This window comes from Corvus brachyrhynchos, unplaced genomic scaffold (genome assembly GCF_000691975.1).
Source record: "Corvus brachyrhynchos isolate BGI_N302 unplaced genomic scaffold, ASM69197v1 scaffold191, whole genome shotgun sequence".
In the NCBI taxonomy this organism is placed as follows: Eukaryota; Metazoa; Chordata; class Aves; order Passeriformes; family Corvidae; genus Corvus; species Corvus brachyrhynchos.
In genome coordinates, this window is record NW_008236487.1 from 1,698,387 (window position 1) to 1,719,202 (window position 20,816).

General features: G+C 47.8%; 1 protein-coding gene across 1 annotated transcript in view; it reads left to right on the top strand.

The window, feature by feature from the left end:
• The window catches only part of CACNA1C (calcium voltage-gated channel subunit alpha1 C), a 470,627-nt gene that overhangs the window by 428,826 nt on the left and 20,985 nt on the right, over positions 1-20,816 (top strand). The window contains exons 34-41 of the mRNA XM_017726196.1: positions 5,399-5,431; positions 8,314-8,442; positions 12,381-12,446; positions 15,602-15,693; positions 16,455-16,620; positions 17,486-17,613; positions 19,284-19,380; positions 20,688-20,790. Of these exons, the coding sequence (XP_017581685.1) occupies positions 5,399-5,431; positions 8,314-8,442; positions 12,381-12,446; positions 15,602-15,693; positions 16,455-16,620; positions 17,486-17,613; positions 19,284-19,380; positions 20,688-20,790 (814 nt within the window). The remainder of the gene's footprint in view (positions 1-5,398; positions 5,432-8,313; positions 8,443-12,380; positions 12,447-15,601; positions 15,694-16,454; positions 16,621-17,485; positions 17,614-19,283; positions 19,381-20,687; positions 20,791-20,816) is intronic.

Here is a 20,816-nt window from a genome sequence, read left to right on the forward strand (position 1 = left end):
GGGAAAAAAAGTTTTATTTGAAATGTTCCCAGAAATTCTCGAAGAGCTGCACACTTAAAGGAAGAATGCACAGTTTGAGAAGCTTTTCTGGTTTGGTTTCTTTTTCTTTCCTCTGCTAATAATTTGATTTCACTGTAAGGTTGTGGGAATTGACAATTACGCCATCTGCAATCCAGTAGTTTTCCCTGTCAGAGAAATACCAGATACGTTTCTGCCTGGCCTTATAATAACTTCACAGACTTTGGTGGCTGGTGGGTTATCTCCAGGGTTCTTGTGATTAAAACCTCAGAGACAGCAGTGGCAGACAGATGGCTCTGGAAGGGGCTGTGGTAACTCCCCAGTGGAATGGCAGACTATTACCTGCCAGCAGCCAAGGTTGATTTGAAACCCTGACTTCTTCCAGCTCTCCACAAAGACTTGTGTAACTCAGCCTCCTGAGGTCACTTCAGAGTTTTGACACTACAGATACAAGAGGACGTCTTGTGTCTTCTTTTACCATGGCACAGATAACTTCTAAACCTCTTTTTTTCCCATACTTTGGTAAATTCTTGTTCTTCTTGAAACTCACGGCCTTGCAGATCCCATCTCAGTGTAACCACGTGGGAAGGAAAACTCTGGGGAAGAGCAGTATGGTTTGTCATTGCCGTATTTGCACTTTTAATTCCCCTCCACAGCTTGCCTATGGTTTTGATGAGTTCATTTCCCCAGAATGGCTCTTTCCACCCTTCATCTTGTGTCCAAAGTCACAGATGCAGCATGGCTGAAGCAGGACTCTTGAAGGAAACCTCTATATACAAAGACCTTGATCTAGAAAAGACTGACAGCCTACAAATGCAAAGGAACAACACAACAGCCCACTCAGGCGAGCTCTGCAGAGCAGATTCTCAGGGGGCACCCTTTCTGCAGGGAGGAGAAAAAAGCAAGAAGTGAACATTTATTACCCCCTTCCTCATGGGACAAGGCTGACAGACCAATTATCAAGTTTCCAACAGATACAGCATCTTCATAGGCAACTTCTCATTCCCCAACTTCAACAAAAATCAAGGAAATACCTTAGCAGACATCCATCACCAACAACCACCCACTCTAAGTAGTCTCCTAAAAGCTTCATCCATGAGCCACAGTTTCCTCAGTGGAGAAATGCCATTACAGATTTTTTGTCACAAAAAGCAGCGTAAGCATCTGACCACTCCTTCTCTTGAGAAATATGAAGCTACTCTGTCATGTTGTGGTGCCAGCATCTCAAACACACATTTCCTCTCATATCTTCTAACCTAGGGCTATCAGGCATAACTAGAAGGCTGCAGTTGTACCTCTGCATTGACTGAGACAACTCTAACTAGCAAAGCAGCTGTAGCATTGTGCATTCAGCTGCCTAAATGCTCTCCAGCTCCATTAAATGCTCTCTTGCAGAAGGAGATTCCTCCCTATGAATAAAAGTGTTGTTAGAAAGTAAAAAACAATCAGCAAGGAAGTTTTGCTCCTCAAACATCAGGGAAAAAGTCAGTTTGGACTTCCTAGCAAAGGCTGGATCCCCTCCAAGGGAATTGAACTCATCTTCAGTGTGTCCTGTGGTGTAAAAGAATTATTACCATCAGCAGTGCTGGCAGTGGGAATGCTCCCTGCCTGTCCTGTCATCTCAGTGCTTCAACAGCTACTGAACAGCTACTGATACTTATGCAGCAGTCAAGGAGGCTCCGTGGTTATATGGATTAAATATATACTGCACAGACCTAATGAAGCTCCCTTTCAGGCATTCCAGGCGCTGCTTCTCTGGAGAGCCATTACAGTTGTCAGCCAAAAGCCCCAGGGAACTCAAGCCTCCCAACGTGGTCCCCCATCTCTAGTGTTTCACAAGGGTGAGGTGGGATTAATATCTCTTCTCAGGAATTTTCTACTGAAACTTCCATTTGAACCTGTTTATTAAGACACTATGATTCTCTTCCAAAGCTTTATCTGTAAGATATGCTAAGCCATGGATATTTTAGGGAACTTTGATATTGCTGTCACTATACAAAGCCTTTTTGCCCATATTTTTGCTGCTGTTTTTCCAGCTCTGAAAAGCCACATCATCCCTTCTCAGAATTTCAGAATGGATTGCGTTACAGCATAAATACCTGACTATTTTCACTGTTACATATTGCTCTTGAAAGATTGAGACTGGTTCTCCTGGAGTGCAAATTTTATCCTCTCCTAGCACAACCTATCCTCTTCCAAAGCACAAGCCATTAAAAACTTTATCCTTGACCTGATGGCAGTATCAGACACCAAGTTTGATTTGTGAGACATTATGGAGGTTCCAAAGGACTCGGAGGAAGTTATGTTCTTATGTCCCCAGTAAACCTCACTCTCACCTACCCAGGCAGAGCGTGATTAGCAGGAACAGAATTACCTTATCCAGTGCTGTGGTCTCTGAGATTTTAAGTATCTCTCCATTGAATAAACCTGGCTTCTTTCCCAGAGACTTCTTTACCTGTGATCCCTGACTTCATGATGGGCGTAAGCTTTGCCTTTCTCTTTTGTACCTGTAGGGGCTCTAAGGATGCTCACAGGTTTGCAGCAGCTTAAGCAATTTATCTGTTTAGAAAGCTGGTGTTCTGGTACACACTGAACATGAATGAGATGTATGCAGGCAACAATATTCTGAGGAGGTTTTCAGACATGTTCCAGGGATCACTCAGTCTTTATCCTACTGAATTTTCACTTGGGCTTCTAGAACCTTCTCTTCTCTTTCTTGGCCTCTTTTGACCTCTCCTTAGCATCTCTGTTGCCTTTTTAGATATAGTGACATCAAAAGAAAGAAAAGAACCAAACCAAACAGTTCTCGTTGTACTCATCCCCCCGAGTGTCTTTACACAGGTTCATCCTGCCTCAGATATCTCTTTTCCCACTCAGCCTGCAGGTTCCCTTCTACATCACTCTAAACATGGCCTTGGACTTGTGATTTATACCTCAGGTCCCTTTTCTGTATGAGGTAAACTGCTCAGAACATCATCTGTGCCTGATCTCCCTGCTGTGGAGCTTTCCCATTCAGTGTGTTCTGGCTACTCATGCCCCAAAAGAGAAGGGCAGGATGGAAGGCTTGAAGTTCCTTTGCAGGTTAAACCCCATGCAGGAGCAGAGACAGCTGTAAATTAAACACTACAGCCAAGAGTGCTTTCTGCTCAGTGGTGTAGCTTCTCCAAAAGCTCTTTCAGAGACATTAAACAGACAAGGATTTGTTTTTCCACTTTGTTCTGAGACTTGTAGAAATGAAATCCTGTCCATTTCAGATGGGCAACAGACACTGGCTTTCATTCCCTGTACTTGTCACCATGCCTCCATCTCTGGGAACTGATGTGACCACTACATTATCAGGTGCCAGTTGCCTGGCCTTGTCGTAAAATTGGCATTCCCATATTACTGGCAAGGCTGAAGATTCTTGGATAATCCAGCAGTAGCTCTCTCAGCTTTAGAGTTCAGAATGGCCACACTTGAAAGTTCCAGTAATGGGTTCTCAGATACCTGTGCTTGGGTCCATGGCACAGGTGGTAGGATTTGTCTCCTTTCTGAAACCTTTTTGGGTATGAGAAAATGTATTCAGCAACCCAAAGCTGGGGATTGATTTCCCCCTCATGAACTCACACACTGTGCACAAGCACAGCAGGAACCTCAGCCCACAGTGCCACAGTTTGTATAAGTCCCATCTTGCCAGCATTAGCAGAACCTTTCCCGTGCTGCTTTTGAGCCCCTACCATAGGTTGTGATATAATTTGCTACATTTTTGACCACATCTTAAAACACCAGCCAGTTAGCTCAGGGAATAAGAGAAGAAATTACAATAAATGCACAATTTCCCACAGCACCTCAAAAGGCTTCTTCAGTCTGTCAGTCACAGATGCACCAACACTGTCAGCCAGAAAGGATGGAGAACCCCAAAAATTTTCAGGCTTTCTTCACTTATTTGGAAGGTAGTTTCTATCAGGAATGCAGCAAGTAACAGAATAAGGGTTCTTCCACTGTTAGAAAAGGTGATTTGCAGAACTAGAAAGAGGAAGGGGGATGGGACAGAGAAGCACTTTGCTGGAAAGATGTTTGCCTAGCAACACAAAATCAAAATCTATGCCTGACCTGTACGAAATGTCTCTATGGGCACTGCTGCTTTATTTGGTATTCAAGCCAACTTTCACCTGTATGTGATCTGAAAACACAAGAGCAAACATGTGAAAGAGGAGGATGAAAGCAGTGAAAGCTGACACTACCAAATCAATGAGTTAACCCGAATTATTATATGATAGGTGTACCCTGGCTTTTTAATTGTTCTCATTTGCCTATATCACCAAATAGGCTGTGCATCCAAACTACAGTTTTTCTTTAGGTAATACAATGCCAGTTTGATTACTGCAGCATCCTTGGAGAGCAGGAGCATGCTGCAGGAGTCCTCCATGGCACTAGAGGGGGATTCTGACTCTGACAGAAGAAGAAATACATCAGTTCCCACTTTGCTAAAGTAGCAGACAGGTTTGGCATGTGGTAGAGGTTAGGCCTGAAGGATTATGTTACTATTGAACTGAAGGACTCCTAATAAAGACAGTTCTATTTAATTTACAATTCTGCTTCTTACACCTAAGGATACTTGCAGCCTTGGGTACTTTTTAGAATTGCTCTCAGCATTGGAAATGGCCCCAGAGGTTAATCAAAATGTCAGGCCGAGTGTCTGCAGCAATTTGACTCTTCCAGGCGTGACCAGGGCTTGGCTCAGCTCAGCCTGGCCTCCAAGAACACGTCCATTGGGTCCCTAGGGCTTTGCGGGGAGGTGGGTGAAGGTGGAGCCGGCTAATTAGCTGCACCAACCCACTTTCCAGAGCTGGTGGTGGGTGTTGTAGGGTTGCCAAGAGCCAGACTCTCCCAACCCATTGTCTCACCCGGAGCTGTGTGTAAGGGGATGAGGATATATGAACAGAAAGTGTTGCTTTAGCACTGGGATATTATGGGTTTACAAATCAGACGGATGCACTAGAAGCTGGCTGGTCCCTGTGCAGACATGGCCTGGATCTGAGTTGGAGAGCTAAATCAGCCCCTGTATTGAACTCACAGTAGTGATACAAGAAACGTTTTAACAGTTCAGTACCTCCACTGCCAGGGTGTCCAGCACTCAGGAGACACTGGGTGTGATTCACATGTGCTGGTAGTGGAGAGAGCTGACATCAAATTCACTGGCAGTTGTAGCTACTTCTGCCACAGCCAGCGTTGATCCTGGGCATCCTAGGGAATAAGCCCAGCCTCTTGTGCATTTCTTTCAAATTCCCTTTTGCCCTCTTCTGCCATTTTGTTGCTCCTGTGTTAGCCAAGACCTAGTTTACTAGGGCTCTTGATTGGAGACTTATTACAGCTTATTTCTGTCTGCCTTTCTTTAAAGCCAGCTGAACATACCCAATGCTCTTCCTCTATGGTAAGACCGAAAATACAGACCACCCTCCCAGCCACTGTGACACTCCGTGATCACAAGTTCTCTCTCCAAGCCCAGCCTAGTTATTTGTGCATGAAGCTGCCATGTCGTGTATTGGTGTGAGTCTGGTGTTCACATGAGCTGTGAATATGCTGCACATGTGTATCTCTTGTGCATCCCGAGCTTTCCTTTGGTCGAGTTAACTGTTGTTCTGCCTTCTAATGAACCACCAAGAGAGAACTGGACCTGGTAAGATTTCTTGTTAGCCACAAGCCATGCCCCTGTGTCACTGTCAATGTGACGCTGAATGAGTTTGCAGCGTGACTTCATGGCCAAGCCTCCAGAAAATAAAGCGTTGGGACTCTGAAGCTCCTCTTCAATGAGGTGATTCACTGTAACATTTGAGTTTCTATTTTGCACAAAAAAAGAGTAAGCGTGGTGAAATGGTGCACAAAACACTCTGCTGCCTTGGTGTGCAAGGCAGTTCCCACACCACCCCAACAGAGCTGCAGTAACTCCAGTTTCTGGATTGCCACTCTGCAGAACCTCCCTCCTCTGGCAAGGATACGCCTTCAAAAAGCTGGATGAAAGCAAAGAGGAAGCAAGCAGGGCTACTCAAGCATCAGCTAATCTGTAGCCACCTAGTTTTAAAAGGCCTGTAATCTTCTGAGGCATCACTGAGTTTTTGGCTAAGTGGTTTGATGCAGATTTGCGTCAGGGAGGAATTTGTTCTATTTCATCTGCTGCTTAGACTTTGCTTGCTCTAGGACGCTAAGAGGGCAGAGAGAAATTTCTGCCTACAGTAGCTGCCTCCTCTCAGCAAGGAAGGACAAAGGAATACTAAAACCTCTGTCCAGATCCATTTCCCAACTTGCTGCCACCTAAAAAGCCAAACCAGCAAGAAGAGCAGCAGGTAGAATAAGAAAACACTGGTTTTTCAGACACAACCACAGCAGGATTGCTGTCCGCACTACCTTTAAATCTGGACCTCAGCTCTGTTTTAGATGGTATTAGAGCTTGGCTGCTATAGGACTGGGAGAGCTATTTGACCTTACAGTTAGCCCTCTGGGACCATAGCACTGAGAGTATTCAGTGCCATGATTTTTGATTCCTTGGAGGCCACATTCCCTCCTTCACCTCAGAGCTACTCCCTCCAATTCACTGAAGCCCACAGCCTGATGTCCAAGTAATCAAACAAGGATGATGTGAGGTGTAGGGAGCATTCAGGCTTTTCCTTGACACAGCCTGTCTCCCTAATCTTTTTCACCCAGTTACTCCACGGGCAGCGAGTGTCAGCTTTTGCTACAGACTGGAGGAAGCTACCTGGTGACAGATACACCACAGACAGACAGACAAACAAACTGCAGCTGGGTGCAATCCTGAACTGTTGCACATGGTGCTGAGCTCTCTGTGCGAGCCGGGGTCACACCCCAGCACGCAGCTATGGCCCCTGTGAGGGGACAGGGACAGAGCTGAGCACCAATCTGCCCATCCTGGCTCAGAAACAGGAGCACACACAGGTACACATCTGCATTTGGATATTTAATCCCAGAAACATCCATCCGGGCTGCTCCTGTGCCTTGGGGTTTATCAGAAGAAGACAGGCCAGCAGCTGCTGTTTTCACTGCCCAGTGACAGGAAATCCAAAGGGTCTGTTCTCTCTTGGTTTACACAGTGGTGAGTAGTTAACAGCAGGGGTGATCTGCACTGTTTCTTCCTCCTAAATGTTGCTCTTTCAGTGGTGTTTAGACTCCAACTGCAGTCTTTGCAGCCTGGGTGGGGACAGAGAGGGGGTTTCCACGCACTTTGCTCCACAGCAGGTCAAGTGGCAGGGTGACAGTGTTATCTCCCCCTGTGACAGGAGGTCACATTCCCACAGTGCTGCTACCAGAAGACACCATCTCCACAGGCTTGTCACAGTATTTTAGGGGGTTAATAAACTGGAAAATGTGGCATTTGCTGTGCCCTTGAGCTAGGCAGTGAGTCCTCTGCCAAGGCCAGGTGAGCCTGCTGCTGCAGCAGCCTTCAGATGGATGTTGCCTTCACGCATGTGAAGGCTGAGGAACGTGAGAGCTGGTTACAACCCCAGGGGAAAATGCTTAGGGACAAAGCAGATGCTGTGAGAAAAAACAGGCCAGAAGAAAGACTATTTTAAAATACTCCACGCTTGAACAGTAGCAGCGAAGCCAAAATAAAATGTTCAAAAAAAAACAAAAGTCAGTGCGCAGACTGTGGGAAATACAAAGGGGTCATGAGAAATGAAAAAGGCCCAGCAGCGGGAGCGAGTGACCAGGGCCCAGCCCCCAGGAGCATGGCCACAGCAGCACAGGGGCAGCCAGGCTTCCAGCGGTGCCAGTGACACCAGCACACACCGTGCCCCCACGGGGTTTTGCACCCCGGGGCAAATCTGGGACCTGCTCCTGTTTCCCAGCAGAGCAAGCAGCATGTGGCTGGTGCCCGACACCAGATTCACCAGAACTGCTGGCTGAGGCACTCACTCAGGTGAAACACTCAAGACAGGTCAAAAGGGAAAGTGTCTTTCTCCTCCAGTGCAACGTCAGTGGGGAATTGCCTCTTTCCAATGTGAGGAGATGTAATGGAGGGGTTTACAGCATAGCCTATCCCTAATCCCTGAATGCCCAGGCAAACTGAGGGGAGATGCTGATGGCCTTGAGAGCCCCTGTTGAGTAACCTCACCACCATGGGAGACAGGGCAGGCTTGAGCAGCATTGGCCTGTCCCTGGGGTGCCAGGAGTGAAAGCTCAGGGAGCAGTACCAGGACAAGGAACAGTGCAGTGAACTCTCAGCGTAGCGTCCTCTGTGGCCCAGGGCCCTCGTTCCTCTCGTGCTGTTGTAACTCCTGCCTCTGTGCCAATGGCTTCCAGAACGCAGAGGAAAACTCTCGCATCTCAATCACCTTCTTCCGACTCTTCCGCGTGATGCGTCTCGTGAAGCTCCTGAGCCGAGGGGAGGGCATCCGGACACTGCTTTGGACCTTCATCAAGTCCTTCCAGGTATTCCTTCACTTATCTCTAAGAAAGACCTAACTCCTTTCGATTTCCCTTGGTGGCCTCTCGGGGAAGAGGTTTCACCCCAGTCCCTGAGCTCAAAGGCACCCAGGGACAAGTGGCACGAATGACTCAAGCAAATGGGACTCGCAGGGAGTGACTGCCTGGGTATGAGTTTCATCTTTAAAGCAGGAGTTAATTGCTGGAGACCCTCCTGAACAGCCTTAATAGTTCAGTTCAACTCAATTACTGCCTGTCTGTAACCCTTCGATCTCATCTTTTTTTTTCCTTATTTGAGCTGTATTTTATATGTGTAACTTTAAGTGAAATACACAGCTATGGGGGGAAGGCCTGGGTGCCAATTAAGTTTCCTTTAAGCCTTGTTTTGAGGATTTCCAGTGAGTATTAGAGGTGTGTGGCCTCTATACTTTCATCCAGGAAGAATTCACCTTTTTAGCCCCACTCTTTTGAGCTGGTAACAATGCCGAGTTATTAAATTGCTGCTGCTTTTTTCCCCGGAGACAGGTTGCATTTCAGCGGTAGGTAAAGTTCCAGAGTAGATAGGAGGAAGTGAAGGAGACCAGACTGGATAAGAATCACCACTTTTGGAGGAAAAGAAACACCACAGTTATTTTCTAGAAAAAAAACTAGCCGCATATAGCAAACTGATAGTTAGAGATAAAACATAGCATATTCCCGCATTTTAAAAGTACTTGAGCTGGATTTACTGGACCAGCACAACCTGGATGTCAGCTGGGGCATATCCAAAGGAAGTGTCAGGGAAACACAGCACAGGAATACAAATGGTGATCCAAACATGAGAAAATATGCAGGACACACCGCTGGACAAAAGTGTGAAAGAGTAACTTGTGCAACACACAAGTCTTGAAACAGCAACTACATACCCCTCAGACTGAGGCTTTAAATGGTCAATAGCTTTTGTATTGACTCAAATGGAAAAGGAACTGACCCCCCACTTTAAAACTTAAACCTCACCAGCCACAACACAAGCTGGGACCAAAGCCTGCAATGCTGTGGCTCATCGCAGCTTCTGTCTCTTGTCGGCAGAACTAGCACATGTGCATACCAGGGATCAGCATGGACTTTTTCCAGTGCAGCTCTCAGAGGTCTCAGTAGCCAGACCACCAGGCTTATTCAAAAGACTCATTCTGCACACTCCTTGACTTCCAGAGGATCTAACCCTGCACAGCAGGTTTCTGACACGTCCATGCCACAGTGACTTTTTCCATTGCTTGCACAGTTGCCAACTTCCAGGTCGTTATTTGAGCAGCACCACTGGGAACCATTTTGTTTGCATGCGTAGGAATGAGATTCCCTTGGCACAGCTCAGCCATCCCTGATGCAGGGGACAGTCACACTTTCCAGTTTCAGCTTCTCCTCCCCTTGCCCCTGTGCCCCTTCAGCCTCTTTAGCAATAGCTCGCCCTGAGCTGAACTTGTCACGGCTCATGGCTGGAGAGAAGGAGATGGATGGGAAAGGGAGCACCTGGTACTTCCCTCCAGTGACCTTCAGACCTCTTCAAATGGAGAGTCACTTTAGGCAGGGTTGGAGGGTGGTGGGAGAAATTATGAAGGGAGGGATCTTCCACAGCAGGGGAGGGGAAAAAAAACCAAGGCATTGCAAGCAAGTGCGTTTTCCCTTGAAAGCCTTTAGCCATTTATAACATGGAATTCTCTGCTCCAAGCTCCTCCTCTTGCACCTACTGGGAGGCTCCTTTGGTAGCTAAGAACAGCCACTGTGCCGCTCTTAACTCAGCCACTCCCACTGCCAGAATGTGGGATCCCAGCAGACTTTGGCACAGGCTCTTCAGTGTCCCCACATGCTTCCAGGAAGCATCTCCGCTCACACAGGGCAGCCGAAAAAGCAACAAAGTTATGGAGTTGGATCCCATGGTAACTTCCACGTGCCCTGGGCATGGCATGAAGTGCTGATATACAAGCTGGGGCACTGGTCAGAGTGGTGGGAAAATGCTCAGCGGGGTTTCCGTCTGCAGAGAGAGCAGCAGGGTCAGGCTGGGGAGTGGGAGGAGTAGGAAGTGACAGGGTGCTGAGGGCATGGCAAGGCCGTGGGAATCACAAGGACAGAGCGGTAACGCCAGGGAAGGACAGAGCCAGAGCAGGACAGAGGCAGAAGAGTAGAATATGGGAGGTGAGGAGATGAAGGAGCCACGGGGAACAAGGGGCACAGATGAACAGGAAGGTGCATTAGTGGAGAAGAGTGGGCTGAGCAGAACATGGAAAGGAAGTGGAGGGGCAGACAGACAGGAGAGAAGACACCCATCCCCATCTGAAAAACAGAAGTTGTACTGTTACAAGTTTTACACCTCAGGTCCTGTCTGGACACTATCCCAGCAGCTCTCAGGTGTTGTGTGTGTCAAGTCCCAACTAAACCATCACAAAATGTTTGGAGCCCAATTCTGAGTTGGTGCTCTCTCCAGTGACATTGTGGGGTAAACATACTGATTTTTCTGACCCCCTAAAAAGCCAGACGAATCTGCCCCGAGCCTCAAGATGATGATTACAGACATTGTCTAAAGGATTTGATCATTTTTTGCCATTTTAATATTCAGATCTCTTTGAGATGATTTATGGCGATCTCAGTCAAATCTCCATGGTGGCCAGTGAAAATATTCCCTTGATTTTTCCAGCAGGATTTAGTTGTGTTGAATTCAGGATTACAGATGGGTTTGGGTTGGAAGGGACCTTAAAGATCACCTAGTTCCAACCATTCTGCCATGGACAGGGACAACTTCCACCAGACCAGGTTGCTCAGTGCTCCATCCAACCTGGCCTTGAATGCTTCCAGGGACGGGGCATCCACAGTTTCTCTGGGTAACCTGTTCATATCTCACCCACCCACCCAGTAAAGAATTTTTTCCTAATATTTCATCTAAAGCTGTTCTGTTTCAGTTGAAAACCATCACCCCTTCTCCTATCACTGCATGCCCTTGAAAAAATATCCCTCTATGTCTTTATTGTAGGCCTCTTTTAGGTGTTGGAAGGTAGTCTAGAGTCTCTCTGGAGCCTTCTCCAGGCTGAACAACCGCAACTCTCCCAGCCTGTCTCCATAGCAGAGGTGCTGCAGCCCTCTGATAGTGTTGCAGCCTCATTATATTCTGTGAAATTGGGTGTTCAAAATCCATATCAGGGACTGTGCTCACATTTTCAGGATGAATGTATCCACCCATTGCCTCTGAAGCAAGGTCTGAAAGCCTCTGATCTGAGCACTATGTATTTCAAAAAATTCCTGCTCAAAAGCCTGAGCCTGTGAGGTCCCAAGCCCTTGATTCCTGTTAGTGGTGGAGGAAACGGGTAGCACTCAACACTTGGCTGATTGCACTGACCTCTTCCTTGGGAGGCAGCTCTACATATCAGGGCTCTGCATTTCCTCTTCAGCAGCTGATCACTGACACTCAGTGCATGGCAGACACCACCAAGCACACCTAACACTGACCAGGGAAGATGCTGATGCTGCTCTAGGTACCTGGAGTGGTACCAGACATTGTAGCAGAAGCCTTGAATTCAGATTTCAGCAGCTGTTGCATCTTTTATTTCACCAGACTGGATGCAGGAAAATATCCCATTGCCATTAGTGCCAGAGTAATGCTGGCTGTGAGAGCTTTCTCCTCCTGGTAAGCCGGGGTAGGCACTGCTTTTCCCTCGCTTTCCTGGCTCGGTCAAGGGCTGGAGTGACGGGAAGGCAGCGGAGCTCCATCCGTCCCCCACGGCACAGAGCCGAGCCTGCTGGGCTGGGCGGACAACCAAGCGTGGGCCCGTGGAGGCATCTAGTGGCCACCTGCCCGCACTACAGAGCCCGTGCCGGGCCGGCCGCGCCCCGGGTCCCAAAGCCAGGAGCACGGACCGGGCTCCTGCCTGCCAGCCTCCGCGGAGACACAGCGCTCTCTTTTTTCCTTTCGTTTCTAGGCTCTCCCCTATGTGGCTCTTTTAATAGTGATGTTGTTCTTCATCTACGCTGTGATTGGGATGCAGGTAAGTGATACTTAAAGAGCTCAGCTGTGTCTGTCTTCTCCTACTAGAGCATGGGAATAGGCTTGCATAGTAACTAGATCCACGTGTGGTTGTGGGGGCTTACAGGAGTGTTTTCAGCCAGTAAGGTAAGATGGCAGCTAACCTTGGCTGGAAAACATCGTCTGACTCTGTACTTCCACCAGCAGCACAACACACTCCAGAAAAGGGCAAACAGAAAAGTACTGACCCGTTCAATGGCAGAACACAATATGCAAACAGTAAAAGGACCGTGCCTGGCCTCCACATTCTAGAAGGAATAACCACAAAGAAGATTTACTGCCTTGCTTGTTGGTTCAAAATAGTTTTTTAACTGGGCTTATGGCCATGCTGCACTGAACAAACCCAAATGTTCTCTTGCATCTCTTTCACACTGGTATAACTTCCACTGAGTTGTAAAGAGCAGATTTTTATCTACGCCCATGAAGGTAAATATGGGATCAGACCCAATGTACCAACATGCAGAGTTTCTCCAGGCAGCTGCATCAACACAACATCTTATTCAGTTTGCAAAATGCACTTGGAACCATCCTGAGCATTCACCTGTGCAAGGAACTGATGTTGCGCACAGACCTTTGAAGACTGCATGTGTCTGTCTGAAGATAGGCACAGTCTGTGACAGACCCAGCCTCATTTGCTGCTGTTCAAGCTAAGCTTCACTTTCCACTTTGGTGTTAAACAAAGTCCTCAGACAAGTCAGCCATCTGAGACCAGAGGCCACAGCATAGAAAGGCATGGCATAATTGCTTCCAGAGGTCTTCAAACATGGCAGGCTTCTTGGTTTCACAATGACAACAGAATTTGTAATGAAATTCATCTGACCTCTGTGACCTTGTTTTAAATTGTTTCCTGTTATTATAATCACGTGTTTTCACAGACTCCATCTACCCTGCCTCACTGTGAAAAATAAAACTAATCTTTTATTGAATTATCACAGGTTATCTCAATAGCCCCAGTAATCACAGCTGCCATTTACTCTACTAGGCTCATACTGTAAACTTGCCAGTTTTCCTTTAATACCTAACTAATGGCCAAGATCTTACAGAATTACCTGTGTTATACAGAAGATCACTTCAGAGTATTAACCTGGTGTTATGTTGCTGTACAAAGCATTATCAGTGGCGTCCAAGCACCCATGCAGACAGGGTCTACAGTGACCAGGGTACTGCCAGGGCCAAATGCTTTATTCTGTAATACTACTCCTTTCTTCTGTCAGCTAGTTCTGAGTTACCTATTTAACCCTTGGCTTACATTCAAGCCTCTGTTTAAATCATCTCAGCAGCCTGAAGATCATACACCTGTCTTTCACATTGATCTAGATTACTAGGTGACTTCATGCCCTCATGTCTTCCAATAAGAAAACCAACTTTTTCCATTTTCCCTGTTTGCTCAGAGCCCACAGATCTGTTATTATCACTTTTTGTCCAAAGGGCATCTCAGGCATTTTGTGTGCAGCTCTCTTGAACGTGTTGACACAAAGAGTTCCCTCACACATAGGGACACATAGGAAGGAAAATCATCCCTCGCTCCATTAAGCAGCTACCGTGAAAGACTGGATGTACCAGATCTGATAAAAATATCAGAATTTCCCATATAAAGGAGACCTACTACTTTATGTCAGCGACTGCCATGACTTGGAGCGTAACAACATTCAAGCCTCACTACCTAACTTGCTCGAGTGGAAAAAATCCAAGTTGATGCTGATGGATGAAGCCACTCATAAGATGGCCCAGGAGGCACAGATTGGAGAGGCCATGAGGGAGGAACCTCCACTTACAGCTCCTCCCAGGTACCTAATGCCAGACACCCACAGCAGCTGCTGCCAGTACCTCATGTGTGAGGGGAAGCTGCGGGGTCCAAAGGAAGATCAGACTTCCAGCATAGGAAGCTCCTTTACCTACATTTGCAATGAAAAATATGGGCTGCCTCGGCTCAGATTGGCTCTGAGCATTGCACTGTGCTGCTGCTCCTCCTCGGCGCAGCTGGGGCTGTCAGTGCTGCCTGTGGTGTGGGGCTGCTCAGGCAGGGCAAGGCCCATGTATCTGTGAGGAACCCCTGAGGAAAACTGCCATGTGCTGACCCTCCCTCCCGTCTGGCAAGGCCTTCCCACCACTGTCTCCCTGCTCCTCTCCACGCCACCGTTTCTCTCGGGGTGCTAATTATTTGTGACATTTCCTTGAAAAGAAGCTCGGTGTTCTCTCAGAGCTGCTCTGTTCCTGCTGCTTGTTTTGGCTACAGAGATTACAGCTCTCAGCCCCCAAGATCTCCGCCACGTTGTTATCAATGGGAAATAAATAGTCCTGACTATCCTGTGCAGCGACCTTTCTGCTCCACTAGGTTTGTTAAGCTCCCAGTCCCACTGCCTGAAAGTACCACAGCTATCCAAGATTTTTTCAAAGAAGCCTGAAAATCTGTTGCACTGGGGACTTCACACTCGAGGACAGGCCCCTAAAAAGGTTTGCTGATGGTTGCAGGCTTCGTGCCGTGGCTGGATGAACTAGCTGGTGTGGCATGGGAGGAAGCTCTAGGACATCCTTGTCTGGGCAGATCTGGTCATCATCTTCATGCTGCTGCATTCTGGGAGGACCCCTGAAACACCTGCTGGTGACAAGCACGACTATAGAAGGGCAGGCACTTGGCCAATTCCAGATCCAAGGCAACTTCACATGGTTTTGTGAAGATCCAAGGCCCCCCACAGAGATGGAAGGTCGAGGCTTTGCAGCTGCTGGCCTTTTGCTATCATTTCCCCCTGACAAAGATAAGCAATGAAGGAAGGAGCCTTTTCTTCTCTATTACTGATTTCTTTCAGCTGGACTCCCTTCCCATTTGAGTGCCTGTTAAAACAAGGCCCCATGCCATGCATTCAGTGTATGAATAAGGAAGGATACCTTGTTTTGACACAAGATGCCTCTTGTTGCAAAATTAGTGCTTTTCTGGTGATAAAGCACAAGCTTTATCATGGAAGCAACAACAAATATGAAAGACACACGGAAATGTTTTTTTAATAGAAGAGCAGATTCCATTAAATATCAGAGTCAGGGTGAGGCCGAGAGTTACGGGTGACAAGAGGTTTGGGGATTTTGCAGGGCTAATCTGAAAAGACCTCTGCTTTCTGCCAGGTGTTTGGTAAAATTGCGCTGAACGATACCACAGAAATCAACCGCAACAATAACTTCCAGACCTTCCCCCAGGCAGTGCTGCTGCTTTTCAGGTGGGTGTATGACAGCTCTGGATTGTGTCAGTCTGGGAGCACAATTCCTCTGCTCTCGGGCACAGCTTATCTCCTTCTACCATGTCATGTTCCTGAGGTGAGTAGTAACATGTTGTCCTTCGGCAGGGGAGCCTGGGAATTGTGTCAGATTAAGTCCATTAAGTCTCTTGTACCCCAGCAGCTCACCCTGGTAATGCTCAGTGCTGGGGAGGGAGGCAAGTGGAAGGAAGGTAGCCAGTTTTCAGTGCTCTCCAGTGCTGACATGCATCAAAAACATCTTTGGGTCAAATCTGACCAGTGTGACTTCTAGCAGAGAAAGGGACATGATGAACTCATGCTGTGGCATGGCCATGCCTAGCTCAGCTTAGCACATCATCCCACTCCAGCTGGGGCCAGGGAGGGGTGCTGAAGGGGTGGGAAGCTGGCACAAATTCAACACTGCTGTAATTTTGAAGGACATTTTTAGATGCAATCCACAGCCTTGTCACACACATCTCCATGACTGTGGTTGGAGCATGAGAGCCCTGTACCCACAGCAGGCAAAGCCAGTCAGAAATGATACACTGATGATGGCAACAAAACCAAACAGAGGAGCAGGGTATGCCAGGGGATGTCAAAGCCATCGGCCTAACTTGCTCTTAATTGACCTCAGTGGCAAAATTCCCATTTATGTTCATGGGAGCAGGAACAGGTTGCTAATGGGCCAGTCCCTGTCACATCTGAGGTCACTGCTGTCTTCCCCTGCCCTTTGCCTCGCCCAGGTGTGCCACAGGCGAGGCCTGGCAGGAAATCATGCTGGCATGTCTCCCGGACAAGAAGTGCGACCCGGAGTCAGAGCCAGCCAACTCCACGGAAGCCGATCACTCCTGTGGCAGGAGCTTCGCCGTCTTCTATTTCATCAGCTTCTACATGCTCTGTGCCTTCCTGGTGAGTCCACCCAACCCAAAACCTTCCCTCTGTCAGACTGAGCTTCCCCAGACATCAGCAATGCACAGGAGAAGAATGATCTCAAAGAGGGGGAATGTCCCCATGGGGTCTTTCCCAGAAGCATCCCTTCAGTGACAGCACCCCTTCCCTGCCTCCCTCCAGCTCTGGGGGGATGCTCTGTTTCCAAGCCCAATCCTTTGTGCACAGCAAAGGACCCCTCTTCTGCCCTCCCTCTCAATGAGAAAACCAAATTAGTGTGTTGTGGGCTGTGCTGAGGCTAGCAACGCCTCAGCCACACTTCCCACCTTCCCTCCTACGTTCCTTCTGGCTGCTGAGCAGGTTTTTCCTCCCCTGCCAGCAGCAATGACTGTGAGAATACACATATCCCACTTGCATCTGCTCCGTGTTGGCAATGCGGCATTGCTCAGAGCGACAGCACACGCTCTGCAGCTGGCAGCAGTGCCCAAAACTCTCCCAGTGAACAGCAGCAACATTTTAAAAGTTTTAGTCTCAGGCCAGAAGAAAGGACTTTTATCTCAGCCCCACTGCCTATCGAAGATAAATCCCAGGTTCTCCCACCCCCTTCTGCCAGGCAAAGACACAGGTAAATAAAAAGCCACAACAGCACATCTAAGAATTCAGCAAATTTGTGCCTCATCCATTTAGTAGGGAAGAGAAAAATGTAACCAGCTGAGAGTATTCCACCTCTGGGCTCTTCCCATTTAAACTGGGGGGATGCCATGGAGGAATAACCCCAATGGCTTCCTAGTTTTTGTGAATCCAAATCCAGACATTACATGGAGAACCTGGTAAAATCTGCTGTTCCTTGCCTCATCCATCCCATCATCTCTGTCCTTGTTTGCAGATCATCAACCTTTTTGTAGCTGTTATAATGGATAACTTCGATTACCTGACACGGGACTGGTCCATTTTAGGACCACACCACCTGGATGAGTTTAAAAGGATCTGGGCAGAGTATGACCCTGAAGCTAAGTAAGTAACCCAGCCTGGATATCAGAGCTCCTCGGGAGAACAGGCCCATTATTTTCTGTGCTCTAGAGCCAGTGCAGTAAGTGCCATGTTCCTCCTGCAGGAACTGTTGGGGTTTGTTGGGGTTTTTTGTACAAAACTCCTAAAATAGGTATCACCACAAGGCACTGCTGGTGAAACCACAAGCCCATAGTGCAAAGACACTCACAGAAATCTCAGCATTTAGGCTGCACTCTTACCTGTCGGGCCATTGCTTTACTTTCTGTTGGGGAGAGATACAGACTTGGTGAGGGGCAGCAGGAGATTGAGAAAAGGAGATGAGAGGGTTGGTTTATTGTTGTATTTGTTTGGGATATTGAGCTGTGACTCTTCTGCTTGACTTTGAACTCACAGCAGAGCTGCTGTGCTCAAATCTCTGGTTTTGTCATATGTCATATATGCCCATCACAACCTGTGCATTCACACGGCTGCATTACGTTGTCTGCGGGGTTATTCACAACAGCAAACTTGCAGGGATTTAAAGTTACACTAGAACAACTCACATGAGGGCTTAACTGACACTCAGTATTATATGCTCTGTTTGACACATGCTTAGGCTTGAAGTGCATTTAGATCCCTGTGGCATGACTGTACAGTTGACAATTGTAATTGCAAAGCCCCCTTCATAATGCAGAAGCATAATGCAAAAGAGATTTGGGTGTAAACTAAAAGCAGATTTCTTTAGGAGACATAGTGCCAAGGTTAATCTGGGCTCAGGTTCTGCCATATGTAAGGTCGTGTCACATTACGAGAGTGATACATAAATTTAAACACTCCTTCCCATTCATGGTGACTTCCTGTGGGGGGATTTTTAATATGGATGGAGAATAAGCACAGACTTCTAATAAATACACCATTTGTTAACAAAACAGATGCTACTATTTGTGCTTGTTTGAAGGCAAGACTGCAGTGGCTGAAGCCATATAATAGATAGCCACTCAGTTCAGATGACATCCTGTTCCTCCCTGTTCATAAATCGGAAGCTCTTTTATTCCTCTTCCCCATCCATCTCCCATGCCCCTCCTCTGACTCTGGTAGAGCCTCCCTCCATGAGAGAATTCTTCTTTCAAGATGCCATTTACCAAACTTAAGAGAAACCCAACTGCTGCTGTGGAGGAAGTTCAGTACTTTGTTTTGTGCTCACTCTAGTGACAGCCCAAAGCATAAACAAGTATTAAAAGACAGTGGCTTGGGGCTATCTACGTGGGAGGTAAACCACAAGGAAAAAAACAGACCCTTTGCACCTCTCTGCCTGCTACAGGTCTCAGACCAACAAGAAAATAAGCAGATATTTATTTTGAGCAGGTCAGCAATGGGGGGACGACCCCAAATTGTTGGTTCACGCACTAAGAAACTGCAACATTGAAAAGGTTGAGGTCAGTTCTTGCAAGTATTGACTCAAGTATGAGTGACAGCTGGGATTTCTGCACAAGTAGAAGTTAAATGAGTGCTGGGCAAATCCTGCAGAAGGCACCAAATGCAAGAGGCCTGAAATAGTACTTTAAGCTATGCCTGGGCTACAGGGAGCAGCAGCATGAGGCTGGCGAGATCTTAGTGACCCTTTTAGCTGTAGCTGCACTCTGCAGGCAGGCCAGCAGGTCAGGCTGCAGCCCTCACTGTGCTTTCTTCTCTAGGGGCCGGATCAAACACTTGGATGTGGTGACGCTGCTCCGGCGGATCCAGCCCCCGCTGGGCTTCGGGAAGCTCTGCCCTCACCGCGTGGCTTGCAAAGTAAGGGACTCAGCGGCTCGGGGCAGGCTGGGCTCACAGCAGCTAAACCAGAGAGTGCTCAGAGAATGCAGAGAACTTTGCCTTGAAAGGCACCTTAAAGACCATCTGATTCCAACCCCCATGCTGTGGGCAGGGCTGCCTCCCACCAGACCAGTTGTTTTACACTGAACAGCCTGCAGTGGCATTTTCTAGCTGACCCTGCCTCACTCACTGGCACATCCCAGCTGGGCACATCCCAGCTCGCTGCCCACCAGGCAGAGCCGGCAACGGCGTGTGTCTGTGTGCCAGTTTGGCCAAATTTAGAGATATATCCTCTGAGAGAAGGCAGGTCACCACCCCTCCCCCACCAGGTTCAGGAAAAATAAATTTTCCTCAAAGGAAAGTGAGAGAGATAAAAACTATGTATTTAACAAACACACAGGAGAAGGAAAATAATGCTAAATAATAAAATCTCTCGCTGTGGAGAAAAAAACTGGGAAAGTGTCAGAGTCCTCCCTTTGGTCTCCTCGGAGCTGGGGCTTGGCCCAGGGCCAGGCCTTCTGTGCCCGGTGGAAAGTCCTCCTGATGTGCTCTGATATTGAAGCAGTCCAGTGGAAAAGGGAGAAAATCTGAAATTCCAGGGAAGGAAAAAAAAAAATTCAACTCTCAGTCTCTCTCCGGAGAAAAAGAAGCTGAACAACTGGCCAAAAGCTGACTGGAAAGCAGCAAGCCGGGTGCTTCCTCCCTCCACTGCCGCAGCTGGGAAAAAAAAGTTATCTCTGTTGACCTTGAACAAGCTGCAAACTGCTTTGAAAAAGTTTTGCTCAGTTTTTCCTTCCCCCTCTCAGGCTCAGTTTAGAGGCATAGAAAGGCACAAAGTTAATTTCTGGGCATAGGGCAGCGATATGGGATACACATCATAAAGTCACCCCAAGACAGTCTGAACAACCCCTGGGCTGCCCTGTGCCTCTCTCCAGCTCCTCTGGGCTGCAGCCACTCAGTGGAGGGCTGGAGGGTCACCAGCAGGTGGGTTGTGCACTAGCCAGGGCCATCAGCCCTCTGTCTGGTTAGGAGAGCACACCTGTGCTAAACACAGCTCTCAAGCACCAAGAACACACATCTGCTTGTACTGCTAAACACCCATCTCAAGAGAGATTAGGGCAGATAGAAATAACAGGGCATTCTCATTGTGTAACTAAATCCACAAGCCACGGATATTCACATAAGAGCGACGGCAGGTCTGGAGGGCATCATGAGGAGTGAGGAGGAGCATGCTTCAGTCCATGCGTGGCAGTGTGATTGTTGTCTTTCTTCTCTTCATCCCACAGCGCCTTGTCTCCATGAATATGCCACTGAACAGTGATGGGACCGTCATGTTCAATGCCACTCTCTTTGCATTGGTCAGAACAGCACTGAGGATCAAGACAGAAGGTGAGAAGTTTGCTGACTGCAAGGGT